At 37.3% G+C, this 21,400-nt stretch overlaps 1 protein-coding gene across 10 annotated transcripts in view; it reads left to right on the top strand.

Moving 5' to 3' along the window:
- The window catches only part of tns1b (tensin 1b), a 370,155-nt gene that overhangs the window by 345,650 nt on the left and 3,105 nt on the right, over window positions 1-21,400 (top strand). For 8 of the 10 annotated variants that reach the window (XM_051710896.1, XM_051710893.1, XM_051710892.1 and 5 more), the window contains 9 exons: window positions 2,354-2,440; window positions 3,251-3,379; window positions 5,538-5,633; window positions 9,157-9,234; window positions 16,611-16,682; window positions 17,781-17,807; window positions 18,596-18,764; window positions 20,030-20,098; window positions 20,260-20,289. In XM_051710896.1, coding sequence (XP_051566856.1) covers window positions 2,354-2,440; window positions 3,251-3,379; window positions 5,538-5,633; window positions 9,157-9,234; window positions 16,611-16,682; window positions 17,781-17,807; window positions 18,596-18,764; window positions 20,030-20,098; window positions 20,260-20,289 — 757 coding nt within the window. The remainder of the gene's footprint in view (window positions 1-2,353; window positions 2,441-3,250; window positions 3,380-5,537; window positions 5,634-9,156; window positions 9,235-16,610; window positions 16,683-17,780; window positions 17,808-18,595; window positions 18,765-20,029; window positions 20,099-20,259; window positions 20,290-21,400) is intronic. The other 2 variants (XM_051710901.1, XM_051710894.1) reach the window with 1 other exon arrangement.

The raw sequence follows: 21,400 nt of genomic DNA, 5'->3' as shown, positions 1-21,400 counted from the left end.
AATTTGAATTTAAAGAAGTAGAATTACAATTAAATTAAATTCATCTAACTGCTTTTAGTGTGTTTTTTTTAAATAATTTCATAATTAATATTATTTAGTCCATGGTGGAAGAACATTTAATTTCTGTAATTTTAGACAGAAGTTGTTTATGATAGAGGGTTTGTTTAGTTTAAAACAGTAGTATATTTATTGGCTTAGTCATACTTAGCTAATATGTACAGTAAAATAGTATAATGTACAGTCAGCTGGTCATTATACAAATTATAACACGGCTCCCTGGAATACTCGATTCTGTTTGGTCAATCATGCCATCCGATGAACTGATATTTCTGAATAATGACCATGGCTGTGTTTCCTGATAATGTTGCAACTTAAGCTTTTACGATCATCCTTAACTAACGTTGCTCGTTATTTTACGATGAAGTAACGCCTGTTTCCCAAACCAGCATGTAGATCGCTCGTTATAAGTAGAACTTAAGTGCTTCATTACGGGAGCTGTCCAGTCCAAAGGTGCTGATCACGTTGGCCAGTATGTCCAGGTGTTTGTCTTCTCAAAATGAAAACCTTGTAACCTTGTTGAGGCACCAAAATGTATTACCTAACTATTACTGAATTGAATTAAAGAAATAATCATGGCTTTAGTAAGACGGAGTTTCAGATGTATTGATGCTCAATCATAGAGATTAATGAAAGTGACGCAATAAATGCATGTAACGTGAATGTACGTATGTGAATCATAAGGGGCTCTCACGTAGCCTAAAGTTTTTTGGCTGGAAACTGAAAAAATGCACACAGAACAGGATTAAAATGGCATCACTATTGAACTACTTATAGACCTTTCTAAATATTAATAGATCATCTGGTTAGAGTTCAAGGTACTGTGTACTTGTAGCCTTACTGCCATTGTGCATCATGCAATTTGTTACTGCCTTGTAAAATGACTATAGGTGAGCCAATTTGAACCAGCCATTGGAGGAAGAAAAAAGAGGAGGAGGATGAAGAGAGAGAGAGAGTGAGAGAGGAATCTCTCATTGCACACTCTCACTCTAATCTCCTCTGTTAACCATATTTTAATTATTTATTGAGGCATATATATTTAAGTTTTAAACTACGTGGTCACACTACTCACATATGTCTTTTTAAATAATCTGTTTTATAAGAACATGTCACCTTTCTATTGCCATTACAATTAGACTGTGGAGACTGCTTATTGATTTCATAGCAATTTTTTCAACACTTTTTTTGATCCTCTGAAATAGTTTACAATGGCTTTCCAATAATCCAAATATATTAATACAATTTATTAAATGTCCCATTGTCTTTGATAAACTGTGAAAGATGCTAGAAAGATATGTTTAAGTTACAGTTAATGGACTTAAGAGCGGTTCAATGATCTCGTTTATTTACGAATGTTTTTACAAACTACTTAGCTTTTGGTAAAAACGCTTTAGAGATTAAGTACTACTTAAGTGCTGTTAACGTTCTACTTAGTGCTTCAGGAAACCCAGCCCACACATCCAGGTATAAAGTGATATTTTACTGGCTATCCGGGTATTGTGTCATCTTTACTACTTCTCTTATCGCTCTGCGATCTCTACAAGTCAGCTAACCAATTAATTACTACTCAAATCAAGTTCATGTCCATTTGTTTATCTTTTTGTCAATTAGTTGTGTAATAAGTGGTATAATGAACAGTCAGAAGGTCATTTTCTTCTCACATAATACATAATTTAAACTCAAATCAAAAATTAATTTCCATTCAAATATTTATTTGATAAGAAGCCATGAAAGTGGGATAATCTAAAGCCAGCCGGTCATTATCACATCACCCTGTATTTCAGAGAGTTGTGTCGTATATTTGTTTTCCTTAGGGGAATTGATTATTACAGATAATACTTAGAAACCTTTATAAAACTTGTAAACCTTTAATGTGAGCTCCAACGTTTTTAATCAATGGTATATGCTTCTGTTGATGCCATCAGTCCACATTATTTCAATGTCCTTTTTTAAAATCATTTTATATTTTTCTATCATTTGTATTTTAATTATGTCATTAGCAACATGTCATTGGATTATAGTTCATTCCCTCATAAAAGATGGCAGGTACACATCTTGTGCCTTTGTCCTTTTGTCCGATTTTCAAATAATATTTTTCTTCAGATAACATTTTGTGAAGTTGTGATTCACCTCAGAGCTGGTTGGTTTGTTTCATGGCTTGAAACTCTCTTATGAAGGAGTTTATGAAATTCCTATGGAAGAAATAAATGGGAAAAACATCCGAAACAAAAGGCTGAAAAAGTGGGCTGGCATTGTTGTGCTCTATAACAGTTTTTCATTTATTGATATTTTCCAGACGGAAGTCCTGAGACCAGGATGAATGTAAAGTTTGTGCAGGACACGTCCAAATTCTGGTATAAACCAGATATCTCCAGAGATCAAGGTAAGGGTGTGGAACGTGCACTCCGAGGTTAATTCATCTATATTTAGACTGAGAATTGGGGCTCACAACTCCCATAAACAGTAAAATATGTCCCAAACCACCTTATATGAGGTCAATTGCTGTTGGTCTTCACATCTGGTTCTCCTCCATGCTGTTACTGGATTAGATCATCTGTGCTGGAGACTTCATTAAAAACAAGCACATGCAGTGATATCACACACCGCTCGGCATATGTGCATAGTTAAATCCAGCAAACATCTGCATCTGTTGCTTCATTAACATGCTGTAACGATAACAAATAAACCTCTTTAGTTAGGTTTTCCCTATCTCACTTTGTGTCTCAGTATGTGTTAAACTGCAAGGTACATTGCAGCAATTTGTTAAAATATTATAGCTTACAAGGCAGCCACAATTCTGGTCCAGTTAAATATCTCATGTAATTGCTTGACAAATGCAGAAGTGGTGACATATTGAAAGACTCACCCCTTTTTTTATTTAGTATTTTAGCATTTTTTAACATTTTATTTTTTTTTATTATTATTTTTATTACTTTTTATTTGGTTATTCTTCCGTACAAATGCAAAACACACTTACTACACCAATGTTCAAAACGGTATCAAAGTTTTTGTTGGTTTTGTTGTTCATAGTCCGTTTTCTCTGAATATGAGCGTAGTTGATACAAACTCATCTGTCAAAGGACAGATCATAGTTTAAGAGACCCGATGATTTCAGTCATAACTCAATTTTGAAAATACACTTTTACTGCATGGAATCTTTAAAACGACTCTGTCTCTCTTCTTTCCGTGCTAGCGATCAGTATGCTGAAAGATCGAGAGCCTGGAGCCTTTGTCATTCGGGACAGTCACTCTTTCAGGGGTGCCTACGGCTTGGCCATGAAAGTTGTCTCACCACCTCCAACTGTGCAGCCTACAAAGAAAGGTATTTAATGTGCCTCCCCCAGGCCATGCAGATAATCATTTGCCAAATGTATTCCAGACAGGAGATCTGACCATGCCTGGTTCATAATCCAGTGCTGTCCACAGCAGACACACACACACTAGAGGTCTGCAACCCGATCTGGGCCCAACGGGTTTCGGGCCGGGTTCGGGTCAGATTTTCAAGTAGGACTTAGGGTTCGGGTCAGGTTTGGGTTTGTAATGAATGAAAAATTAAACAGGCCTACCGAACTTGTTTCACGCACATGCTCTCACTCACAGACACGCACGAACGGACGAATTAGGGGCTGTTTACACCGAACGTGTTTTTGCACGCATCTGTTCTGTTTTCCCCTTGTTTTCCTATGTAAACACATGCTGGATGAATGTCTTTGACTGTTGCACCACGTCTCATTGTTTCTTCAGCGACTCGCGCAGGACTGTCACATTTTAAGCACCGTGTCAAGTTAAAAAGAACTTAAAATGTCAAAAGGGCTTGTCGAGACACCTGCGCTCTGTTTCATTCTTTGTACTGCGTCTAGATTGTTTTTAGTGTAGGTGTCACAAAGATTCAACGTTCTGAACAAGTTCAGGCTGCATAGAGGGGAATGTTGCATTATTTCATATTATTGCAGATTATTCTGCACCAAGCAATGTTTCAGCACATAAATGGTAAGGCTATGCTTTATCTTCCCTTCTGCTCTACTGTACTAAGGGGCTGCCGTGCCTTGTTCAAACTATATGTTTACTGTTTCAATATTGTCACGAATGTTGCATATATGCTTACATAAAAAAAAATAGCCTACTGCAACAGTACTTGCTAGGAGAAGAAATTTTAAAGATAGCGAGCGATTTCGAGTTCGGGGCGGGTTCACGCTTATAATCCGACGGTATCATTCGGGCCGGGTAGGGTTGGGCCACACGGTCTCAGTTACGGGTCGGGTTCGAGTTTCATTTTAAGGCCCATGCAGTCCTCTTACACACACTCAAAAACATACACTTCAGTGCATGCAATGTTTCCTGATGCCCATGATAAAAAACAAAACAAACAGAGTGCAAAGACAGTGGCTAACCTACACTTGCTTGTGCACTACCAGTCAGAGGTTTGGACATACCTTCTCTTTGTTTATTGTTAGTATTTTCTTCTTCTTCTGCATAATAGTAAAGTCATCAAAACTATGAAATAACACAAATGGAAGTATGCGATTTTCCTTCATAATCCACTTCGACATCACGTCAGAGCTGATGCCATGAGAACACTCAGGTGGCCACGAGGTCTGAATCCCTAAACAATCATGCCAATTTATTGGCTGATGCCGCTTAAGTGATGCCCGATAAGAAGCAACATCACAGACTCCATGTAAGCGTCCGCTTGGTGCCATCCCATTTTCTTCACTTCAAGTGCACAAATTTTGTCTCAGCCCATGTTGTTTCTAGCAACTCCCGCCAAAGCCCTTTAGAGTGGCAACACGAGGATGTCGTTCAGGATGTGTGTACCTCCATATATGCCATTCATTGTGGGTGAGGATACTCACGAGAGATACATGTCTTGGTTTTCGCCAAGCAGAGGCCACGTTTGAGGAGTCAAATTGCCTGCATTGCGGGGTGATGGAACGTCCAGACACTTCGCACAAGGCTCACCTCCTTCACAGGGAATTCAAGAAGGCTGTGTATTCCTGTATTCCCCGGTTTTCTGGCCATGTGTCTGCCAGTGCATCACGCCAGCTAGACCAGTGTGGAGCCGGCACGGAGGCCAAGGATATCGAAAGTGAGCAGCAGGCCGACCTTCGGTTCTCACTTTCGTTTAGCAACAATGTTAAACAAATCGAAACTGCCTTATATTTGAGCTTCTTCAAAGTTACCACCTTTGTCTAGGGCTCTACACATTCATTCACTCCATGAGGTGCATCCTGAGATGTTTTTTAAACAGTATCTAAAAAACCAAACTTTTAGTTTAATAACGAATTTCATATGCAGGCACAGTTTTTTTTACTTGTCTTCAAAGCTAATTTCCACCATTTAGCATAAACGTCTAGATCAAAAATTTCTTAAGATCATGAGAAACAAATTGCATTGCAAATGTGAACAAATATGGTAATTGTAGTTAATATATATGTTCTTGTCTTAATTTGTATTTATTTATTTATTTTTCATTATTTCAGCTGGAGATGTCACTAATGAGTTGGTGAGACATTTCCTGATTGAGACCAGTCCGAAGGGGGTGAGACTGAAGGGCTGCCCTAACGAGCCCTACTTCGGTAAATCACATTGAACAAAGGGTCTGATCCAAATCCCAGTGAGCTGTCTTGCTGTCTACGGCCTACATAGATGGCCTCATAACTGAAACGGAACCTCAAAAGTGACAATTTTGGAACCCACTTCATTGGGAGCAACTTTGTGCATTATAAAAAATTGCAAAGCACATCTAAGAATCCATGTACAATTGATTTCAGTTTGATGTATGTTGCTAAGTTAACAATGTGATACTCTAATAAGGTTAAAAATACATAGCAAATAATGGGTAAAATAGTCAGCTTGATTTATAATGGACATTGGCATCTGCCAATGCTACTGTAGAATTTTGCACAAAAAAGGTGTAATTCTGCTGTCTATCTTTTGGAACAGACTTTGTCATTTTGTAGCATTGTTTGCATCAAATGTAAGGCCTGTGATGCATTAAAATGTTGCCTACAAGGGTAGCTCACTAGGTTTTGTAACAGACCCACATTGCTCCCCATTACTTGAGTACATGAGCACTGGAATGATTTGTTGGATGTTAACTAATGTTAAAACCAATATTTTAAGCTTGTAAAACATTGCCCTTGTGTGGTTTTGCTCAATACAATACATGTGAATCTACCCCTTTTTTTTTGGCATCCCATTAAATCAAACTGTCCCACAAAGCTGTAGAACATATGTAGTCCAAACGACAACATGGAAGCAGATGACATTATTAAGTACGGCTCAAAAGTGCACCCTCTCTGACCACATTACACGGGGCCTGGTGAGTTCAATGGACAATGCTGTCTTCTCCAATATCCCAAATTCAACATCAAATAAAGGAGAAATAATATAAAATAAATAAAAAAATCAGGGTTGGGCAGCTTTTGTAAGCACTCAAACATCCTGTTATGGGAACCATTGCATAAGCATGTTTATTATGAAAAGCAGAAGGGTGATGTGTGAAAATTAAATCAGGTGTGGAAAAAAAATTGGCTTGACTTCTACATGTTAGGGATAATGCTCATGTTAAAAAATGCAGAGTTATCTTCGCTCCACTCCTCCAAAACTAGAAGTACAATCCTCAGATACATGTTTTGCCAAGACACCCACTGCTTAAAGAGGGGTTAAGCTTTAAGTTAAGCTTTGTCGACCGCATCTGTAGCACAATGTTGATTGCCACAGGAATTAATTTCAACTTGGCCCTTAGTTTTTTTTTTTTTTTTTAAGGGAAAGATATTGGTTACTGTAAGGCACTAAAATGGAAGCACACTGGCCAGGCAATAAAAATGAAAATACACACTGTTTTAAAAGTTTGGCCTCAAGACTTAAACATTATACTATACGTGTTGACATGAGACTAGTGTGATAGAATCACTTACTGACCTTGTCTGTGTAAAGTTATATCCAATATTTTAACCTTAATGTCATGACCATCGAATGTCGAAACACTTGTGCATGATACGCACAAGAATACTCGAAAAGGACTGTTTACAAAGAGCAAACTCCACAAGGAATTGCATCAGTAATGCAGAAGTTCATCCACCTAGAAAAGTAGTCCCACCTCAAAAGACAATTTAGACAACGTTACAGCTCAAATAATAACATTTTTTATACTGAATAATTCATGTAAGTGCTTTAACATATATACAAGCTTCACATTTCTGCTTGTAGAACCTCTGGAACACTGGCCCCATAGACTTCCATTGTAAGTGCCTTACTGTAGCTACGATTTTTGCTTAAAAAAAAAAAAAAGAAAAAAAGCTGAGTGATGAGTGGAAATCATTTTCTGTGAGAGAGTAATAACTGTCCATAGAGCTTAACTTGTAGCAAACCAGGAACATTCCTTTAAAGTGGCCCTCATTTCCTGTTTTTGTTGATATAATCTGATTGCTCAAGGAAGGGAGTTTAGAAACTGATAATACAATTTAAACTGGGCAACAAAGAGTCCTGTCTCCACGTCAAATCTGGACGTACCCGAGATGGTTTGGCCTTCCGCTCTGCGATAGCATTGTTGCTATTTCTCATGAGCAGGAATATTTTGCCCAAACAAAGTCCCTTGAGAGATGTTTTCTCCTAATATAGTAATATATTTGAAGTTGACTCCTGAGGTGTGCGACAGTTTTAGTGCCCAAAGGTTGTGTTAACTGAAAATTGTCCGTAATTTACAGAAAATTTAAAAACACTGACGGATAATTAGAATTGCTTTCTGTCATTTTGACAGATTGAAAATTCGTTATCTGATGTACTTTAGACACATTCTGCAGTACAGGATGCTAATGTGTATTTGAAGTGTGAAAAAAGACCAGGAGAGAAATGGTGAGTGAAGATTTGGGGAGAGAAACGAGAGATTCCAAATGTGCTATTCATGGAATATTGTTCATTAAATCAAGTGACCAGATTACAAAACTAAAGCTGTCTTTTTTTTTCATTGCGAAGGCAGAATAAACATAGAAAGCCAAGAACCCACAACACAGCACTTGGTAAGACTTATGCAGGTCTTACCAGTATTTCTCATTTAATTGTTTGAGCCTATACATAAAAAAATCCATGTTCAAATCTGCGTTCTTGTCTTACCACGAGTCACTACGGTAAGCCTACAATAATGATTTTATGTTCAGAGCTGTCTGGCTTCTGTCATTCACCCTTGCGTGTGTACGCAGGCTGATTTCACAGTGAAATCGGAAACAGTAGGTTGACATTTCTTTAGCTAAAATCTGTTCTTACCGACATTCAAAACACTGCCCCCAGTGGCCAAAGTGGTAAGTGTTGTTGGGTGTATGAGCACATGGAGCTCTATTTTCCAGGTGTAATGTCCACAAAGGGGCGCCAAAAGTGAGTTTTAAAGCGAGTTGTTTTTAGCTATACATAGTCATGAAGATGAATGCACATTTTATAAACTGTACCCCCAACCGAAATGCCAAACTTAAACCTAACATTCAGTGGAGAAAAAATAAATATGTAATTCCTGGTTTTAACACGGTATCCAAACCTGGGCCTCTGACACTGCTAACGCAATGCTTTTCCAGTAGTGCCACAGGGGAAGATAAACACACTGGAGCCGATGCAAACATGTCTGATAGGAGATTCCACTTGTCAGCGAGTCAGCATAATGTGCTGGATATAGACTTATAGGACTTTCTTACTATTAGTGACTTTTGCTGTACAACTCAAATCATCATAATCAAAAAAAAAACAGTGTTTCTCCACAACTAGCTTGCAATTTTATGTTTAACCACAGATGTTGATAGAGAGTTCAGAATTCCTTAATGTACCTTTAAGAATACCAAGTGTAACAATATTTTACTGACAGATAGAAATAAAGGCCGATGGAAATTGTACAATCCAGTCTGTCAATTTGATAGATATTGATTATTTGTAGGGCAATCATTGCTGAAACGATCATCTGACTTTCAACTCCACAAATGAAAAAGCAACATAGATTTATGGGTTGTCAACCAGGGCATCAAAGATTGATCGTTCAGGACGGTTGCAATGTAAAGCATGTCCTCCTCTGATTTCAGCTCATAAATCTGACCCCAATTTTGTTTTCATCTTCAGGCTGCCTGTCTGCACTAGTCTACCAGCACTCGATCACTCCACTGGCTCTACCCTGCAAACTTGTCATACCAACCAGAGGTGAGACATGGTATTGCTTCCTGTGATCCACAAGTTACATAGAAAATCTGAGATTTTTGTCATTTAAACCTGCAAAAAAACAGAAAGTTTTAGGATTTAAAAACAAACAAATATGAACAAAGAAAGTTGGTGATGTAAAAAGAAGAAAAAATTAAGATTTCCTTAATGTCTGATGAAGAACCTGAGGGTGGCCAAAACATCATGTGTCTTTAAACAAATAAAGTTGTAGCTCTACTTTTGCTTAAATAGTGAGTGTTGCATCTCCTTCTTTTGAAACTATGCATGCTAAGACCAGTCGTTCCGGTGTGGGAATTCTTGCCATGCAATAAATCAGTGTGCCTGGCTAACATGCCGTCAAAGTCTGTTTGTAAAGGCAGAGATGCACACATGAATGTCTGCATTCTCATATATCCTTTTTTTTTTTTTTTTTTTTTTGTGGATTTTTTCCCTTTTTTCACCCAATTTGGAATTCCCAATGTGCTTTTAAGTCCTCGTGGTCACGTAGTGATTCGCCTCAATCCTGGTGACGGAGGATGAATCCCAGCTGCCTCCGCATCTGAGACCGTCAACCTGTGCATCATATCACGTGGCTTGTCAAGCACATTGCCACGGAGACATAGGCTTCATGCCATCCACCGCGGCATCCATGCTCAACTTACCACACTTTTTGTATGAACTCAATTTGATCTTGAGGTGTTAATCAGCTGTTCCCTTCATACATCTTTTAGTTTCTCTTCAGCTCTATCTAGTCAGCTATTATTATAACCCTTCTATCTAAATTGTTTGCAGTGGATGACAGCTGTGGGCATGTAGAAAATTATTTCTGTCTGTTTTTTTTTTGTGTTTTTTTTTTTCTTAAAAAAGATCGGCAGACAATGAATTTCCTAACATAGTTACATGTACATCCAAAAAGTCCAAAGTGTCTCCACTAAAAGACATGGTAAATTGTAAATGTTCAGTTACAGAATTCAAATACTGGTGAAAGGAGTGCAGGAATTCTAAATCTCCTTGAAACAATACAAAAATGCCATCAATATAACACTTGTACATCAATAATTGGTCAAAAAAAGGGTTATAGGCTCTGTGTAAAATCTGACATTTCTCAACATACCCAAGATGTAAATCTGCAAAATTAGGAGCCATTCGAGTACCCATGGCTGTCCCACACTGCTGTAGAAAGAATTAATTGTCAAATTTTAAGTAGTTCTTAGTGAGAACCAGTCTCATCAATGTAGCTAGAAAGGACAAAGGAGGTGTCAGGTCAGATCTCAAATCCAAAATATTTACACAATGTTCAATGCCAACTTCGTGTGGAATTACAGTGTATAGCGACTGAACATCAAATTATCATCAAATTGACATGTCTGGTGTTGCATCTGCGTAGTTCTCTTCTTACCTCTTCTCGTCCTTTTTTGCCTCGATCCCCATTGATGGTCAGATTCATGTTTGGGGGCCATTCCTTAAAAAGTTGTCCTGTTGTCTCTTGTTCCACAGGCCTATACTGAGGCCTATGATCATTGTTATATATCAGTGGAATGGAACAGGAGGAGAGTGAGTCAGAGGAATTGTCCTGCCAATGCCAATATCTATTTTGATAGCGCTTCCTTCTTGGTTTAGGTTTAAATTCGATGTGAGGACCAGAGGGTGCAGACATCTCAGTTTGGGCCTTCCAGGAGTACACAAACCCCTCAAAGTAATCATGTTGGTCTCTATAAAACTTGTCTTGCTTTTTTGCCCATAGTGCATCATAAGTCTTTGAAGCTTTTTAAGTTCTTTCAAAGTGGTAGAAAAAAAATCTGTTGATTTTCCAGGTTCTCAGCCATTTCATTTTCAATCTTGTCAAGGTCAGTTTTCAGGACAGTTTCCTTCTTCTGCAAATAGGTAATTGTGGCAGCCATCAATGCAAAGGAGCATCAGTCCAGGATTTCAGTCCAGATCGGCCCACAAAATAGATTGTAGATCTTGTCCATCATCAAAAAGAGATTCTTGTAGGATGGCACTTTCAAAAGAATTGTCACTTAATAATGCATCTAAAAATTATTTAGAGGGATCTATATCTCTGTTCGTTCCTGTTGCCATCATTGGGAGCAAACCTCAAAATGTATTAATCCACAAAAATGTTGAAACAAACAATCTGATGAAGGCCCTGAGGGTGGCCGAAACGTAGTGTATTTTTAAACAAATAAAGTTGTAGCTCTAATTTTGCTTTTTTGTGAAATTTTGTTGGGTTTAGAAGAAAAATAAAGTTGGGTATCATCGGCATAACAGTGGAAACTTTTTCCACGATTCCTGACAATATGTCCCAGGGGAAGCATATATAAGGAGAACATCAGAGGCCCTAAAACTGATCCCTGTGGCACTCTATACTTAACTTTTGTTTGATTTGACAGTTCCTTGTTTATGCAGACAAAGTGGTAGTGGTCTGCTAAATAGGACCTAACCATGCTAATGCAAGTCCACAAAAGCCAACATAATTCTAAAGCCTATTCAAGAGAATGTCATGATCTATTGTGCAAAGGCAGCACTAAGATCTAAAAGCACTAAAAGAGAAATGCAGCCGCGATCAGATGATAAGAGCCATTTGTAACTCTTATAAGTGCAGTCTCTGTACTTTGATGGGGCCTAAATCCTTACTGAATTTGTTCATATATACTATTTCTTAGTAGAAATGAACATAGTTGGGAGGACACTACCTTTCTAGTATTTTCGACATAACGGGAGATTTGAGATCAGTCTATAATTAGCCAATTCTCCAGGATCAAGCTGTGGCTTCTTAATAAGCGGTTTGATAACTGCCATTTTATAGTTTCTTGGGACATGTCCTAAGGATAGCGAAGAGTTAATAAAATTAAGAAGAGGTTATGAGATCATAAGGAATACTTGTTTTTAGAGCTTAGTTGGTATTGGATCTAACATACCTGTTGTGGCTTTTGATTTTTTGATAAGTTTTGTTAGCTCTTCATGACCTATGACAGCGAAGGATTGAAGTTGCTCATGAGGAAAATTATGAGACACTGTTTTTTGAGGTACTGTGACAGACAATTGCATAATTCCAATTTTATTTCTGATGATTTCAATTTTATCAGTAAAGAAATTAATGAATTCATGAAGTCATTGCTGTTGTATTGCGACGAAATATCTGGTTCAGTCGAGGCTTTATTCCTAACCAATTTAGTCACAGTACTGAATAAACACTTAGGATTGTTGTGGTTATTTTCTATGTGTTTGCTAAAATATGCTGACCTGGCAGCTTTTAGTGCCTGTCTGTAGCTACAGACACTATCCTTCCAAGCACCACGAAATACCTCTAATTTTGTATTCTTCCACGTGTGCTCCATTTTCTGAACTGCCCTCTTGAGAGCATGAGTGTGATCATTGTACCATGGTGCAGGGCTTTTTTCTTAATTTTTTTTCATCAAAGTGGGGCAATGCTATCAAGAATGTTAGAGAAGACTATATTTGTATTTTCATTATTATTCACTGTATAAGTTCTTCTAGACTTTTTGGCTTACTGAGTATTTGAGATAAATCTGGAAGATTATTAGTGAAGCTATCTTTAGTGGTCAAAAGAATATTTCTACATGAATGATAGCGTGGTGTAGATTGAGTAACATTAGCTGATCACAGCATACAAGAGATGAGGTAATGATCTGAGTTGTCATCGCTCTGCAGCAGAATTTCTATAGTATCAACATCAACTCCATATGACAGAATTAAATATAGCGTGTGATTATGGCGATGAGTTGGTCCTGTCTCATTTTGTCTGACTCCAAGAGAGTTTAGAATATCAATAAATGATAATCCCAGTGTGTCATTTTCATTATCTATGTGAATGTTGAAGTCACCAACAATTAAAGCTCTATACTACATTAACTACTAGATCTGACAGAAAATGTGCAAATTCACCAAGGAAACCAGAGTATGGCCCGGGTGATCGATACTCTGTAGCAAAAGATGACAGAGATTTTTTTATTTGTATCTGATGGTGTCACATTAAGCATTATTAGTTCAAAAGACTTAAACTTATATCCTGTCCTCTGAGTAACACCAAAAACTTCACTGTAAATTGCAGCAACACCTCCTCGACCCTTCAGACGAGGCTCATGTTTATAACAATAAACTTGGGGAGTAGATCCATTTAAACTAATATAGTCATATGGTTTAAGCCAGGTTTCAGTCAAGCAGAGTGCATCTAAACTTATATCTGTAATAATTTCATTTACAATTAGTGCTTTGGTTGAAAGAGATCTAATGTTTAGTAGCCCTACCTTTATATGATGTTTATCTTATATTGTTTTGTTATTTTCAAGTTGTACCTTAATCAGATGTTTTCTAAATGATTTAGTGAGAGGTTTGTGTTTGGTAGTTCGGAGAACAGACACAGTCTATATGTTATGTCTAGGTGATACAGTCTCTGTGTGTTGTAGTTTATGTGACCTGTGTGACGTCTCAAGGCAGCTAGCAGACATTTGGATTAACCAGTTTGTCTGCTTCCTGACCCAGTTAGTCAAATCCTATCACTATTAAGACTATGAGCCAAATTACTAGAGAGGAGAGTGGCACCTACCCTGGAGGGATGGAGTTTGTCTCTCTTTAGAAGGTCAGGTCTACGCCAAAAACTCTTCCAATTGTCTATGTATCCTATGCTATTCTCTGGACACAACTCAGACATCCAGCCATTCAGTGACACTAATCTACTATAAACCTCATCACCATGATGAGCTGGGAGGGGGCCAGAGCATATTACAGTGTCTGACATCGTTTTTGCAAGTTCACACACCGCTTTGACATTATCTTTAGTGATCTCCGACTGGCGAAGCCGGACATCGTTAGTGCCAACCTGAATAACAATTTTAGAAAATCTGCGTTTAGCATTAGCCAGCACTTGTAAATTTGATCTGTTATCAGACGCCAGAGCCCCTGAAATACATTTAACAAAAGAGGCCGGAGTCTCTATTTCCACGTTCCTTACAATTGAATCTCCTATAACAAGGGCGCTTTCAACATGATTCTCAGTGGGTGCATCACTGAGTGGGGAGAATCGATTTGAAATCCTAACAGGAATGGGAGAGTGTTGTCGCTTTACTGAGTGAGTATGCTGCTGAGACGTCACCCAAACATCCTGCTTTGGGGGCTCTACAGCCGGAACCAAAGTGTGTGTGTTGCTCGCTGTTCTACCCACATCCGAAACAGTATCTACCGGCTTCTCTTTCTCATTGACTTCCACTAGCGTTCGGATGAGTGTCTCTAACTCATTAATCTTCTCCATCAGCCTGACTAATCCCTTACATTTATCACATGTGAAACCCTCACTGCTGAGGAAGAAGCTATAGTAAGCATGTGGAATGTAATGCAGTAAACAATAACATGAGCGGATGCCATGACTTAGCGTAATTGTTTGTTGTTGTTGTTGTTATGGTTGTTCTTGATCAGCAAATGTTTGAGACTGATGCAATAATCTGTGTAAAACACAGAGGAGAAAACTAATGCACACAGTCGAAATGCGAGATGTAGACAAGCGGGAAAAAATAATATAAAAAAGAAAGAAAACGGGTGCGTGCGGTAATATACCCGCAGTTGAAACAGTGGAAAAGTGGGAAGAAACTGAAGCACGCGGGTAAAATGGCAAAGGATAAAATTATGAACATAGAGCAATGCTAAGCAGGCTAGGAAGCTACACAGACTCCTGCAGCGTGCTGGCAGCAACCAGAAAAGGAACAACATCCAAATGTCATGGACAATGTCAGATAGTAATCAGCTATTGTCTTCTCATCAATGTCCACTCCCATACACCCTGAATCTGAAAGGATCAAGGTTATTTTTGTAAACAAAAACAATTCTGAAGACAAAAACTAACAGGGAAAAAAATTTCCGTTAACTGAAATAAAAATGGGAGTTTGTAAAAGAAAAGAAACTAAACTGAAACTATAAATGTGCACTAAAATAAGGATGAAATCACTATAAAAATTAGAGAAAATAATTTTAGGATTTGTATTTTTTATTACATTTGGATGAATTGATTTAATGTTTAAATGCAAAAAAAAAAAAAAAAAATTGTTAACTAAAACAATAATAAAAAAGGGAGTTTGCAAAAGAACGGAAATTAAACTGAAATGGTAAATATGCAGTAAAATAGGGATGAAAACTATAAAATTACAAAGAAAATAACTTTTCTGGATTCTGGATTTAATGAATCTTTCCACGTGAGTTTAGCATATGGACGTATCTTTTAAAAAAGAACCACTCAATTAGACAAGAAGCGGCTGTCTGATAGATATGTAAAACAACCAATCACAGTTCGCTTCTCACATTTTCTGGTAGGTTCGTATGTGTCGCCGTAAAGGAATTGTTCACCCAAAAATGATAATTCCCTCATCATTTACTCACCCTTATGTATCTCAAACTCATATGACTTCCTTTCTTCTGTGGAATGCAAAGATATTTTAATGAAGATATGATGTGAATATATCCATACAATGCAAGTCAATGGGGTCCAACACTTCCAAGCTGCAAAAAGGACATAGATGCAGCATAAAGGTAATCCATAAAGTCTCAACTGGTGATTAAATCCATGTCTTCAGAAGAAATATGATCAGTTTTGGGTGAGAACAGATCAAAATGCAACTCCTTTTTCACTGTAAATCAAATCATGATCAGCAAGGAGACTGCAAGTAGCAAGAATTATAGTAAATAATTAGTTGCATTTTCATCTGGTTCTCACCCAAAATTGAACGTATCGCTTTAGAAGGTAGAAGGTCAAACAGGTTACTTTTAAACTGTGTTTATGTCCTCTTTGGAGCTTGAAAGTGTTGGACCCCACTGAGTTGCATTGTACTGACAAAAACACCTCAAAATATCTTCGTTTATGTTCCACAGAAGAAAGTAATAAGAGTTTGATATGAATAAGTGTGAATAAATGTAGATTTTTCGGTCAATTCGTCAACTATTTCATTATCAACATATTACACGCTGACTGCCTGCTTAAAGCCCAGATTTTCTAGACACACAGACAATCCGCATCTGTGCACATCATCTGCGCATAAACGCCTGCCGTTGACTGTACTAAAGAGTAAGACAAAGCAGTCATAGTGTGCATGGTGATTTGTGTGACAATGATTAAACCACACAGTTGTTGTAGTGCCTCAAGTGTTAATTTCACCAGGAAACTGCAGCGAAACGTAGAAAGCGGCACGTAAAGTCAGTTTGCAAAAATGTATATAGGGTAACGTTCATTCTATGAGACCAGGTTGATAACTATGCTTGAAAAATAAAAAATACAAATAAGTTAATTAAAGCAAAGTACAAAAGAAAAAAAAGCAATAACCCTGAAAAGGATGTGCAAATTCTCAACTCTGGCCTGTTGTTGCTTTTTACAGATCCTCTGGAAGAGTCACCTGAGATTGCAACGCCAACTAACCCGGCAGCAGAGATGCTTAAACAGGGTGCAGGTGAGATATTTAGATCTTTTGCCGAATGGCTCATAATATAGTTGTAACTGATTTGTATCATTTTACTGCTCTGAATTATGGGTGTTCAAAGGAATGTTCTGGGTTCACAACTAGTTATCATTTACTGAAAGGCTCTTACAACAGAAGAACACTACTGTTAAAAAGTTTGGAATCATTCAAACATTTTTTCCACAAATCAATTAAATCTTTGGGAAGTACTACAGATAGCATGGGATGAAATTTCACCTGAATATCTAGTATAAACTGATCTCTAGAACGCCTGAGGTGTCATTGCTGCAAGTGGAGGATTTGTGGATGAACAGAAAGTTTGAGCAATACAGTATTTATTTAAATAGAAATTGTAATTTGAAATGTCTTTACTGTAATTATTGATCTGTTTAAAGCATACTTTGGGAATTAAATGATAAGTTCCTTTTTAAAACAAAAAAAATTCAAAGTAATTCCAAACTTTTTAACTGTAGTGTGCATGGGACCAGTTTCAAAAGTATAGCCATGAGACTTCAACATTATATGTGTTAACATGAGACTAATGTGAAAGAACCACTTCCAACATTTCAGCTTCAAAGTTATGACCACGAAAAGCCGGCAACTTTTGCATGCTACACTTAAGGATACCAAAAAGAGACTGTTTAAACGGAGCAAACTCCACTCATCGGAATTTCATCAGTAACGCAGTTTTCACATTCTTCTTATTGTCCGTGATTATCAACATTATGACTCAAATGTTTACTTGTTTTAAACCCTGAGCATTTCATTAAAAACATGATCTTTTCTAAATGCAGCAAAGTACCAACAATAAGGGTTTTAATACAGCTTAAATGTGTAGCTTTTATCACGAATGGTCAGATCAAGTATGATTTGATGATCAGTTTTTATCGGCTGCTTGATTGAATCAATCAGCAATATTTATGTATCTTAGCTCTCTCTAGATAAATTTAATGAGAGTTTTATTTAATTATTCCAAATGATAGTGCAGCCACACCCAGATCTGTTACATGTTTCTGATCTGATATTAACTCTGAACCAAATACCATGTTCTCCCCCCACCCTGGTGTCACTCCTGTGGATATGATTTAGGGCAGAAGAGTTCTACCGACTCCCACGGTAAACCCAGTGATGCTCTGCGTCTTTTATTTGTGTATCTCTGTTGTCCTGTTTACTGCTGTATCTTAAGAGAATCACATGTCTCTCTTAATACTATCTGTGCATGTGACGGTTCAGACCGTAGAAAGCACTTTTATTTGTCTGCTAAAACTCTTTGGCTTTTCGGTTTTCGTTTTGTCAAGGCCTGGAGTATTTTTCAAGAACACTTTTCTTATTGAATATGGCATGTTGTGCAATGACTGATGTTAAATTACACTGCATGGATCTACTGTTAGATTATGCCAAAGCAAAAATACTAATTAAATGTGTGTCTTTGATATGGGTTTAAATATAATGTTTTTGTTTTTGTTTTTTTGGAAAGCCAGGGTCAGAAATTAACAATGTGTTTGTAATGTGTTTTCTAACATTTGATTTGTTTCATAAAATACTAGGCCTTCTAATTTAGTGATTAGTTTTATTCTATTTTTCTAATTCTATTTTTATGTAGTTATTTGTAATATATTAATGCAGTGTACATTATTTATTGATATTTTCTGTATTGCAGCTACTTTTGTTTGTAATGTTTATTTTATTAATTAACTGTCATTTTATCAGATTCAGAAGAACTGATTTCAATTCAATGATTTAATTGAGGTCAAATAAATTACAGGGGGCAAATAATGCCCTTAATAATAATAATAATAATAAAAGTTCATTTCTGACACTGATCTATTGGATCTTGGGTGTAATCGATTTCTTTACTGATAACTTATCATTGCTTATTGATCTGTGTGTTCTGTCTTTCCCAGCTTGTAATGTGCTGTACATAAACTCTGTGGATATGGAGTCTCTAACCGGCCCTCAGGCCATTGCCAAGGCCATCTCAGAAACCATGGCGACCAGCCCAGCACCCACAGCAACAATTGTTCATTTCAAGGTGTCGGCACAAGGCATCACACTCACTGACAACCAGAGAAAGTGAGTACTATATTTCTTCTTTTATTTCACATAGAAATGTTAACAGAAGTTTCTGCTTGGTGTTTTTATTTATTTATTTATTTATTTATTTATTATAAATTTTAAACATACTTTACCATTCCCCCCCCCCCAAAAAAATGGTAACACTTCACAATAAGGTTGTACTTGTTAACATTGGTAAATGCAATAGTTAATATGAACTAACAATGCTTTTACCACATTATGAATCTTGGTTAATGTTAATTTCTACATAAGAAAAAAAAAATCTTTATGACTTTGGCTGTGATATTGATGGCACTTTCATTAAACCATCCAATACTGTAAAAAATGTAGGTATCATCTTTGATCCCTCCCTCACTTTTGAAGCTCATATTAAATCTGTATCTAAAATTGCCTTCTTTCACCTTCGCCGCATTGCTCGCCTTCGTCCCTTTATCAGTCTCAAAGACGCCGAAACATGTCTTGACTATTCCTCTTCATTGGTTTACCTGCTAACCCTATTGCTAGGTTGCAATATATTAAACATTCTGCTGCTAGAATTCTTACAAATACCAAGCACTCAGCTCATATTACTCCATTCCTGTTTGAACTTCACTGGTTACCAGTTTTGTTTCGCATCAAATACAAACTAATCCTGCTTACATTTAAATCACTTCATGGTCTGGCACCTCACTATCTTAGTGAATTGCTTCTCCCCTACAACCCGATCTGCTCGCTTAGGTCTTCTGGGTCCGGACTCCTTTCTGTCCCTAGATCTCGTGGCAGGTCATTCAGCGTAGTAGCACCCAGTATATGGAATTCACTCCCCCTGACTCTTCGCAGCATCTCTTCTATCTCTGAGTTTAAATCTCAACTTAAAACTTTTTTGTTTTCTCAGTGGTATTTATCTTAATGTGTTATGTATTCACTCACGTGTAAAAAAAATAAAAACTATATATATATATATATATTGCTGTTTATGCATTGCTATATTTGTGTATAAATGCAAATTATTAAATATAAGACCTTCTCATGTTCATTAAGTGAAAACAGTGTATGTAATATGCCATGATTATTTTTGACTAGATTTTCACTGTATTTGACTTTTTTGTATTAATCACTTTCTAATTAGCTACAATGGTTGTTGAAATGATAGTTCCTCTGATTAAAAATCTCAGAGCAAATACGTGGATACTGTTATATCAGATATTGGCAGTAGGGTGTACAGTTTTGATATATTTATTTTTGCTTATGTAACTGTTCATGACTTGCCGTTTCCTCTACAGGGTTTTCTTCAGACGTCATTATCCAATCAACACGGTCACATTCTGTGACATTGATCCGCAGGGGAGAAAGTAAGCACTTCAGCTGACCTTTTATAACTTCTACTGTATACATTGATCTGTGGATCTAGTGACAGGACAGCCCTATCAGACCTTTGAGTAGAAGCTGTCAGAGAGCAGAGCTTTTTTTTTTTTTTTTAAACATCATCTAATCAGTTTTAATGCCTTTCTAGGTGGAGCAAACCAGAGGGTGGGACTGCAAAGTAAGTACCTGCTTTTGATAATAAAGAACTTGATCATGTGTTAGTTGGCAGGCAAAAAGTGGGCCCCATTTCTGGCACCCATGGATGTTGTAAGCACTGTTGCGCTAGCTTTCTAAGCTAACATCATTGAACTTACGCTTGTCTGCCATCCCTCACAAACGTGTGTCATGATTTACTCTCTGAGGCCTCAGTGCATGCACAAAGAATAAATGCTGCTCAGAGCTAGAAACCTTCAAAAAGTCAGTTGCGAAAGTGTCTTATCCTCCACATGAAATTGGACACTTGGTTTTTGAAAACCTTATTTAACTTTCAAAACTCAAAAACTACTGGACCTAAATGTAAAAAAAGAATTATAATATAATCCTTCTAATCTCACTTGCCCTCCCTTCCTGGGCAAATCTCTTTATTGAGCACATGAGTGTTCAAGCACAAGGCATTTTACACTCCCAGAGCAATGAAGCATGTGACAGCCATCACGACTCGATCTGGGCAGAGTTTGAAAGCTATCATGATGGAATGGTCCTGTTGTAAAGCTCTCTGGTGTTGATGCAGTGGACAGATATGTTACAGAGGAAGAATAGATCATTGGACTGGGCTGAGGATGAAAGAACATGGTGTTAGCAGCATGAATGGCTAACCTTACTCTGACACTGTAATGGTTTAGGAGATGAGAAGGGAAGCTCAAATGCAATATCATCACAGAACGAACAACGCTGCCAGGGTTACATGCTCAAATCACGTGAATGGATGTGGAGGGCAGGGTAGTGCGTTTAGCGACACTATAGGAAAGTACATATGTTCTCTGATTTCGCGATCATTTTCTCACCTTCGTGTATTTCCTAACCCATAAGTCTTTCATTCTTCCGTGGAATACAAAAGGAGATGTTAGGAGGAATAAAAGCCTGAGTCACCATTCACTTTCTTTGTATGCAGAAAAATAAAGAAAAGTTTAAAGGTGCAATTAAAGTTAACAGTGACCGAGGCTGTCAGTCCGTATCACTCTGCCTTCTTTTTTTGTTCTGCGAATTAAAAAGTCATATGGGATTGGAACAAGTAAACAATGACAAAATATAAATTTTTAGGTGAACTATCCCTAAAAGTACGTTCTCTT

The sequence above is a fragment of the Myxocyprinus asiaticus genome, chromosome 11 (genome assembly GCF_019703515.2).
Source record: "Myxocyprinus asiaticus isolate MX2 ecotype Aquarium Trade chromosome 11, UBuf_Myxa_2, whole genome shotgun sequence".
NCBI classification, from domain to species: Eukaryota; Metazoa; Chordata; class Actinopteri; order Cypriniformes; family Catostomidae; genus Myxocyprinus; species Myxocyprinus asiaticus.
The sequence above is the reverse complement of the archived record's forward strand: the minus strand, read 5'-3'. Positions and strand labels throughout refer to the sequence as shown.